At 34.9% G+C, this 9,845-nt stretch overlaps 1 protein-coding gene across 12 annotated transcripts in view; it reads left to right on the top strand.

The window, feature by feature from the left end:
* Positions 1 to 9,426, top strand: part of LOC101891667 (smoothelin-like protein 1) — an 82,185-nt gene extending 72,759 nt beyond the window's left edge. For 9 of the 12 annotated variants that reach the window (XM_059121651.1, XM_059121650.1, XM_059121656.1 and 6 more), the window contains 5 exons: positions 3,934 to 4,023; positions 4,219 to 4,315; positions 6,067 to 6,232; positions 8,212 to 8,363; positions 8,434 to 9,426. In XM_059121651.1, the coding sequence (XP_058977634.1) occupies positions 3,934 to 4,023; positions 4,219 to 4,315; positions 6,067 to 6,232; positions 8,212 to 8,363; positions 8,434 to 8,557 (629 nt within the window). In that variant the 3' untranslated portion in view covers positions 8,558 to 9,426. Of the gene's footprint in view, positions 1 to 3,933; positions 4,024 to 4,218; positions 4,316 to 6,066; positions 6,233 to 8,211; positions 8,364 to 8,433 lie in introns of those variants that run through there. The other 3 variants (XM_059121657.1, XM_059121655.1, XM_059121658.1) reach the window with 3 other exon arrangements.
* Positions 9,427 to 9,845: the final 419 nt, after the last annotated feature.

Genomic DNA, 9,845 nt, shown 5'->3' on the forward strand with positions numbered 1-9,845 from the left:
CGAAAATGTATGAGGCCGGCTTGGATAAGACCGAAGTTACCGAAAAGCAAAGAACCGTTGCCGCCTATTTCTCGGGTCAGAAGTCACCCGTGCACCACGAACAGACGGTGGTCGAGCAAACCAAGAAGTCCACCATAAATCGCACCAAGACCAGCGAGAAAATATCGGCCAGTCGCAAGTCGATGGGCTCCCACCACACGGTCAGTCAGGGCGGTGGCTTGACACGCAGTGCCACCATGCCACACATAGCCAATTTGCGTTTGCTGGACGAAAGCAATGTTGAGGATGCTTTCGAACAGCTGATGATGGGTTCATAGTTCATTGTCATCGCCGTTTGTTGTTTCTGCCATTTCTGCCGGCTTTCTGGCATGCCCTCTCAACATCTCAAGCTTAATCTCTGAAGAAACTGAAAAGAAAGAAACCAGAACCATCACCACCACCAACCAGCCATCATTCCAAAGTGATTACGTTGAAATCACCTCCTGATGTTGCCCCATTGCCACCATCTCTAACAGGCCGGCAATCCCAACTCCCCCACCACCTACTCCCCAGGCATACATTGTATAGTTAGTTATAGTTTTGTTCCTCCCCCCACCAAGTTTTCTTTTTTCTTGAATTTCGTTATTGTTTAACGTTTTTTCTTCATCATAAATTTGCGACGATGACGACGACAACAACTACCCTGACAAAGACAGTGAGACACTGACTGGCAAGAAGTGATTTATTTTTCCACCACCAAAGAAAAGAAGTTGAGGGACTTCATGTTGTTTATTTTGTACAAAAAGAAAAAGAAACAAACAAACAAATGATTTCAAATGAGAAACGTCTTCCGCAAACCAAATAAAATCGAACAAACACCACAGCTGTTTAATTACCGTTAAATTTACTGTCACTCCCAACACTCCCAATTACCATCAACCACCAGCCACAACACTTCCTTTTGCACCAATCGAAACTCGTTGACATTTGATCGATAACTCGTTATCAATCGCTGGCACTGACTACAATCCTCGCCGCGTTGTTATGGATGAGCAGACAGACATCAACAACAGATCGCTCGAAAAAAAAAACAACGACGATAACCACATGTGTTGTTCGCCCCCTAAAAGTTTCCAACAAAAAAACAAAATACTTGTGAGTCTACCACCAATGAAAATTAAAAAAAAAAACACATCCACGCCCAAAAGTGCCTTAAATTGTGTAATTGTCCTTCGCGCGCTATTCTTCAAATTAATATTTTCGAGCATGAAAGAATCCTGTCGATTTCGACAACAGTGTTTCAATCGTTTGCTTGTTTCAAACCAGTCGAATGCCCGTAACAAACCAATTCGTTATCGCTTTAATTTCATTTTTTTTTTTTGGTTCCATGATTCTTCTTTAACATTTGTTAACTCTTCAACTGTTGTGTACTATGTGTGGACCCCATGGAAAGATAGATATGTCAAATTCGATTTGTATATACATATATAAAAAATTCTAACCTTTATCGAAAGAAAAAAAAACAGAAATTCGAAAAGTTCATGCCAAAAAACCAAAACACATTTTTGATCGAAAAGAAGAGTTCTGATGGCTTTAATTCGATTTGTTGTGTAATGTAAACGTAGATCCGATTTGGTGAATATCAGAGTAGCTTTTTATATAAAAATGTTTTGCAGTGTTTAATTTTGAGTTAAAAGTCCTTTGGAAAATGCATTTAGAAATACATCTTTAGCTATTCAGCTGTAGATAAGATGTTATTGCAAAAGCTTTTTCCTGTTTTAGTAGGCAGTTACAATTGAAAAACCCTAAAAAGATAAATAAAAAAAATATTTTTTTACGCAGCTACTGAAGATAATTGTCGATAACTTGTTATTGGAACGTTTTTTTTCCTCGGTGGGCAATGAAATTATTGCCGTTTTTACTTGTTTTCTATACATGCAAGGCATTACTCTCAGAGCGAATTGCAAATATTGCTCTCTCATTTTATTAACTATGTTCCGAAGTCTGCAATTTCCATAATTCTTCACTAGAAACCCTCTTTTTATCCAACCAGCAACAAGTTAAACTTGTAAAAAATGTTAGAGAAAATGGTCCAATTCATATTAACGGAAACAATAGGGTCTGTTTCAGAACCTGCAATAATATACTAGTTTTGCAATTTGATATTATTGACTCATATACTCGCCGATGTCGATATTTTACAGGGTGAGACAAAAAAATGCAACCCAGTCTAACGCCATAAATAGCATCAAATTTTAGAATAAGTTTAGAATTGGGCACCTTTGGCACGAATTATGGCTTTCAAACGGCCAATGAAACCGTCACACTCTGTCCGAATGTTACTTTGCAGTATTTTGGCCCATTCCCGCCGAAGCGCTTGCGCCAACCTTGCTTTAAAAAATACTCCAGATACAATAGTCCAACGGATTGATTTCCGGAGATTTTGGTGGCCATTTAGTAACCATTCTTGGGTGGAGCGTGCTGAGTCCTGTTTGCGTACCCAAGGCTTTAATTCACCCTCCAGATTATTTTCGCGATAATATTCGGCATTTATTCTGATGCCACGATCGATTAATACGAGCGGAGAGCGACCATCGGCCGGCGCTTGAGTTCTGGTGGCCAACCGCTATCACGCTTTAATTCCATCACGAACAACTTTTTTTCTGGAAAATTCTCACCAAAATGCTTTTGTACGCTTGTAAAAAATATAACGAGCCGTCACTGGAATAATTTTAACAGCTGTCGGACGTGTGGCTTACAAATGACAGCAGTCTAAAGTTGGTTGCAGTTTATTCATCTCACCCTGTATTTCAATAATCGACTATGGGACACCCCAATATATTGGAATTGATAAATATCTAGTCCTTGTGTATTTTAGGTGAACATTCCAAAGGACATTATCTAACAGGATTCCATTTACCAAAATCTGCATACATACACAACAATAAGAAAAGCCTTCGAACTACAAAAAAGTAATGCTTTTGCGTTTTAATAACTAGAATATATTAGAGAGCTTCAAACCAACCAAGAAAAAAAAAACAAATAATTAACCAAATAAAATAAACCACATGATGTCCCTCCTTCTGTTGTTGTAAAACCGTTTGTACATATGAAAAAAAAATGAATCCTTCAACAAAACCCACCATTAGCCAACAAAACTGCCAAGCTGCCGCCAGCGCAACCAATAAAACCATGATCCCGACGACAATTTGTAAATATTTTCCAAACAACCTGACCTGATTTGACATGAAATTTAACTTCGATCGGCTAAAACAAGCTTTCGCATGAGTTACAATTTATGATTGCCTTTGATTGGGGCTGTTTTCAGAACCCTGTGAGATGTTTTTATTTGTGTTTATTTTGATCTTCGTTTTTTTGTTTCGCATGATGAGTGAGTATACAGTCGTATCAGGTTATAAAGAATGCAATCATTTTAAAAATTAAAAAAATATATTTCTTTTTTGAAAATCGTCTAAAAAATCAATATTCCATTGAAAAAAAAAAAAAAACAAAAAAAATTGTTTGCTTTTGAATCGTTTTACAGAATTAACCGACACGTGTGGGTGTAAAAAAAGAGTTCTTTCTAAACCTGATCGACTGGGATACGTCCCCCGAAAGTGCTACGTTTCCGAAGTAGTGGCTTATATTTTTTTTCTAACCCCACTGTTTTTGCAAATATCTAGATACATAAAAAATGCCAACGATTTTTTTTCACAGTCTGTAAATATTTTTATTTGTAGATTTGATTCAGTGTTTTGAATGTGTTTTATTTATTTATTTATTTTTTTTTTTTTTGGAAATTCTCTACTATTTGTACATTATGCATGATATTATTTGTTTTATTATTTTTATATGTCATTATCGGGCCTACATTCCCGCCAACAACACTTTCTATTTCTTTCCTTTTTCTTCATTACTGAAACATGGCATATCTTCTCCATATCTTCTTAACAGATGCAAAACCACAACAGTCTTGCACATCGACAACCGAAAAAACCGAAACGAAGGGTAAAGATGGAGCTGTTGTAACCACAACTACTAAAGGTAAGTGAAATAATCATTGATCCTCTACTCCTGTCATTGACATCATTTGACAACTGTTTGACATTTGAGGAAGGCTAGTTGAATTAGAGAAGGACTTATGGGCTTTAAGATGGCGAATCTTAAGATTGAGCTGGCATGCGAATATTGTGTTGTTATCTAATTTTAAACTGGTTTTTCTTTCTCTTCTTTTTCCAGTTACAACTCGTACTGTGAGTGGAACAGGCCCTAAACCCGTTTCACCATTTGCCAAATTCAAGCAATTGGATAGACAAAATTCTCAACAATCAACAAAGTAAGTATAACGATTTTGTTTCCACTCTACGTAGTCTGAAATTCTCATTCACAAATATAGTAGATATCAATTTTGCTGTACAGTATGGACAAAGCGATTCGATTTATATGGGGGCCAGGTGTAGCGACCTTTATTTCGACTCAATCCCTAGATTCTCTGTGACAGATTTTGTGTAGAATCTTTGGATTAAATTTTACAGTTGGGGTCTAATTTTTTTTTTATCAGATTCCTACTAAAATTTAGGTTTCCAGCAGGAACTGAAAACTAAGAAAGATATCAAAATATCTCTTTAACATATGCACCTGTTAAAGCTTGTTTTTAAAGCGTATATATCTTTTAGTTACGATCCTAGTTTCATATTCAAAGAAAAGTTTATAATCTTCCCAAAATAAAATTTATTTTCTGTAACGATTTGTACTCCGTGAGAAGACCCAATGACGAATATTTTGCTTGGTTTTAGTGGTACAATCTAAGAAGTTTTCAATTCCCAGATCTAATGTCGATTTTCTACTTTTTGCATTTTTATTTATTTGATGTTTATTTATGAAAAGACACTAGCATAGTCATTTCACAGTTTGGCTCTATCCTCCCATCCTATTGAACATACAACCTGAATTAAATGATGTCATTCCCAATTACCTTTTTATACCCTCAGCCATATGGGTAGAGAGGGTATATAACATTTGATACGGCCAAAACGTGCCTAATCGAAATAACGGTCTCTTGGGACGAAATCAGTTTCAGGACATTTGGAGTCGATCTAGCGATGTCCGTCCGTCTGACTGGTGCGCACTATAACTCTCGAAGGAATTAACCGATTTCGTACAAACTTAGTACATCATAATATTATTATCAAATTTAGATCGAGCTCGGAGATGGGCAATATCGGTTCACTCTTTCTGGTACCTCCCCCACAAAAGGTCGAAGTTTTCAAAGAAAATATTTTACTGCTCAGAAAGAGAAAGGATAATCCGATTTTGCTTAAACTTTGCACATCCTAATATTTGTATCAGTGTCCATTCCATGATTAATACCGATTAATACCTTTTACCTTGTTACAAAAGCAAATTAATCTTTCAGACCTGAGTTTGATTTTCTAGACTAGATCTATGTCCATACTGTATTCAAAATTGATATAAAACCACATATAATAATAATAAAAAAAGATATATTTGTAGATTCATTGCATTATTCATTCCTATACAGGTGGTTGGTAATATTAATTTTAATTTATTTTCATTTAAAACAATAAACAAATGTAGAGTAGAAAACATCACATGTTGAAATATAAAAAAAGATATATCCAAACACATTTCACATCTACACCTGAAACACAAATAATACACCGAAATAAAACTATAATATATATACCCATACATATTTACACAAAAATTATTAAAACAACAATCAATGCAGTAGATAGATCTGCGGCCACTTTCTCTACTTTCCTCTTTTTTACTTCTGTTTTCTTTTACTTTACAAGACAACTTGTTTCTAATCTCAGAAAGCCAAAAATTCTGCAGTAGCAAATCTACACGATTTCAAATAAATAAAAAAAAAACATTTGTAGACGATTTGTTTAACCCCCTTCTCTTTGCTAAACAAACAAAAAAGAGTCAACAAACCAACAGAACCACCAATCAATAAGTTGAGTTAACAAAATTTTCGTTTTAGTTGTTGTAATTACAAAAAAAAAATTAAAAAAAAACTAAAAATTAATTTCGAATAAACCTAAATCATTTGTTGTTCAGATCTCCAACAACACCCACAACACCCGGTGGAGGCCCTGCAGCCTCACCCTCTGCTACCGGTAATGCACCGATATTCAGATTTACCGATCCTTCATTAAATGCCCGTGCCGCCACTGCTAAGGAGCAGCTTCTACAGTGGTGTCAATTGAAAACAAAGGAATACGAGGTATAATAAACAAAGAACAATTGTTTTAAAATCTTTTAAATTTGTTTTGATGAGTGAGAGTTGGAACAAAAGCAACTCACCACCCAATACAGCTCTCTCTCTCACTCTCTCTATTCATGCAAATGAGTGTTGTGTTCTCCCTTTTTAATTTCTTCTAATTTTTTTTATTTTCCTAAAATTTCAATTGACATTTAATTTAATTTTCGATATAATTGTGCAGTTTAATACTTAATACTTATCTATTCGCAAATCTATCTGCTCAGTAACAAAAAATGTCCACTGCCGCCAACGCTTACTTTCAACCTATTTACATTAAATTACAAGAATCTCAAAACAATGCTTCAAATAACAAAACAACAGCAGCAGCTTTTTGTAATAAATCTGTAAAATATTGGTACAAAGCTTACTGTTTCTTATGCTATATTTATTTATTTATTTACTATTTGCATGCCTAACAGCCGACGAGAATCTGGTGACCTAGTCAAATTTTTGGCCTTATTGAGTGTATTCAAATGGAAAAATACAAATTGTGAAGAATATTTTATATAAAAAAGTAATAATAGTTAAAGAAAAAATATTATAATGTAATATTATGTAATATTATAATGTAATAATTTGAATCAGCAACCACGACCTGTACTTTTTTACAAGACATGTCCAATTTTTAAATATACAGGGTGAGATGAAAAAACTGCAACTGCGTGATTGTGTGATTTCTTTATATTTGGCTGGAAAACCGCAACTGACTATCGTTAGAGCACTCCGTGAATGTGAATAAATCTTTTGTGTCTCGTACCATCGTTCCTTACCGTGGTACTGGTAGCGTAGCCCGACGTCAAGGAAGTGGACGGAAGAAAACAACAACATCAGCAGAAATGGTTCGAAAAGTAAAGAAGCGACTTGATCGAAACCCGTGTCGCAGTGGCCGAAAAATGGTTCGTGAGCTGAACAGAACATATCGCAATATTCCATTGAAATTCCAAAAAGTGCAAGAACTTACACCGCAACAGAAAGGAAATAGACTCAAAAGAGCTAAAGAGATGCTTCGCTTGGCCCAATGTGGTGAACTGCCGAATTTGGTTTTCTTCGATGAGAAAATATTCGTTGTCCAGCAGTTTGTAAACAAACAAAATGATCGTGTTTACTTGCCAAAGAGGTCAGCTGAAAATGTGCACCTTCGGTTGACCACCAGAACTCAAGCGCCGGCCATGGTGATTGTGTGGGCAGCCATAACAGCCGATGGTTGCTCTCTGCTCGTATTAATCGATCGTGGCATCAGAATAAATGCCGAATATTATCGCGAGAATATTCTGAAAGGGAATATTAAAGCCTTGGGCATGCAAACATTTTGGCCGCAGACCTTGGACATTCCAACAGGACTCAGCACAATCGCATTCAGCACGCGCCGCCCAAGAATTGTTACAATATTAGATTCCTCGCTTCATTTTCAGCGCACAATGCCCACCAAAATCTCCGGAATGAGCCAAAATACCGCAGAGCAACATTCGGGCAGCGTGTGATGGTTTTATTGGCCGTTTGAAGGCCATAATTCGAACAAATCTAAACTTATTCTAAAATTTGATGCTACTTCCGAAAGTTTTTATTTTCATTCAATAGAATTAAAAAAAATGTAAAAATTATGGCGTTAGACTTTGTTGCAGTTTTTTTAGCTCATCCTGTATGTTTTGCATTCGTCTTTAATTTGTAAACTGTACACTGTCCGTCTTCTTCGAAAAACCCTTATACTAGAGCGCACAACAGGCCTATACTGGCCTATGCTCTAAAAGGGCATGCGGCGAATTGTGTCGCCTCTCTTTTCAACCTAACCTAATATTTATTTGATTAAATGCATAGTCCACAAATAATATTTGAATACACTCAATAATATATATTTACAAGCCTCAGTTAATCATAACATCTCACTATAAATATTTATAATTTTTTGACTAATTTTTATTTTTCACAATTTGTTTTTATAGAATGTCCAAATAACCAACTTTAGTTCGTCCTGGGTCGATGGTTTAGCATTTTGTGCCCTGATACATCATTTCTTGCCAGATGCCTTCGATTATAGTAAACTAACTCCACAAAATAGAAGAGAAAATTTCGAATTAGCTTTCACAGTGGCAGAGTAAGTATCCGTTATTTCTCAATATATATTTTCCAGCAACAACAACAATAACATTGTGTTACTATTGCAGCGAGAAAGCCGGCATAGCCCCCCTATTAGATGTTGAAGATATGGTTGTGATGAAACGACCCGACTGGAAATGTGTCTTTGTCTATGTGCAAAGCATCTATCGCCGTTTTCGAAATTGCCAATAATTTTCAGCACACGTGCTCACTCACTCACTTACTCAATTGAAAAACAAAAACCTCAACAAAAAACTATTTCTTTTTTCATCTTTTACTAATAAATAATTTTTGTTTCACAAGCCTTTAACCCAGCCACGTACAGGGTTAAAGTCCACACTTTTTAATGTTTGTATCAGGTCAAGTGATGAATAGAGTAGTGTTCAGTACTTTGTATTTGTTTGTTAAAAAAAATATGTATGTCCTTCCCAATGTGTAATGCACTCGTATAATTTGCTGTTATTTGTATTTTATTTTTACCAATTATGAAAAAAAAAAACGAATATTCAACAGGCAATATTTCTATGGAAATGATCAACTTGTAGTGCCTCTGTTGGTATTCACAATCACCAATACATTTCAGGTGATATATTGTTTTTATTTTTATACATACATACATGAATATCGATTATTCATAAAGTTTTGTTTTCTTTTAGATACTCATAATATTGTAATTAATTCTATAAATATATAAAACAGAAATCAATATCTATGTATTTCTACTCACTTTTATTATTTTCTATTACTAACATTTGAAAACTGTGCGCCACATCAAGCCACATCAATTCAAATATTTTGTTATCAATCAACTTTGAAAATACATTTGATTCGATTTGATTTTATTTCTGCTTTTGTTGAACATGAATCTTCAAATGAACTCGTATTTTTAAGCATCCAATATGTAACGAATGTTTTCTTTTTGTTAAACTGAAATCAGGTCAGCCCATTTAGAAAGCAACAGCTCAATTTTCTTATTTTTATTATTATGTATTTTATAAACGATATATTGAACTAATGTTTTGAATTATAAGAATGAGAATGAATAAAATATTAACATTCAATGGAAACTGTGTTTTAATTTATGCTACTAGAAGTTGGTCCAGATGTAACGTATGAACTCAGTACATTTGCATGAGTTCGTTAGAAGTTTCAATAGATCCGAAGTGTTAAACATATTAAAAATGCATAAAATAGACTATACCAAACACAATTGGATCTTTAGCTAAGGTAAAACTAAAAACCAAATATGCCTTACAATTCAAATGATTGTGTTTCGTAGTTATTTGACACTTAAGGTTGAGATAAAACAAGTAAAAAAGCTGTAAGTTCGGCCGGCCCACCATTTGGAACGAATTTGACAATTCTCAAAATCAATAAAATCCGTTAAAAAATCTGTTAAAATCTTAAAAATGCCGAATGTAGCTGTTATATTAGGGTCCATGGACATGGACCTGTATAGGTAGCATTTGTCATAATTCAA

This window comes from Musca domestica, unplaced genomic scaffold (genome assembly GCF_030504385.1).
Source record: "Musca domestica strain aabys unplaced genomic scaffold, Musca_domestica.polishedcontigs.V.1.1 2, whole genome shotgun sequence".
NCBI lineage: Eukaryota > Metazoa > Arthropoda > Insecta > Diptera > Muscidae > Musca > Musca domestica.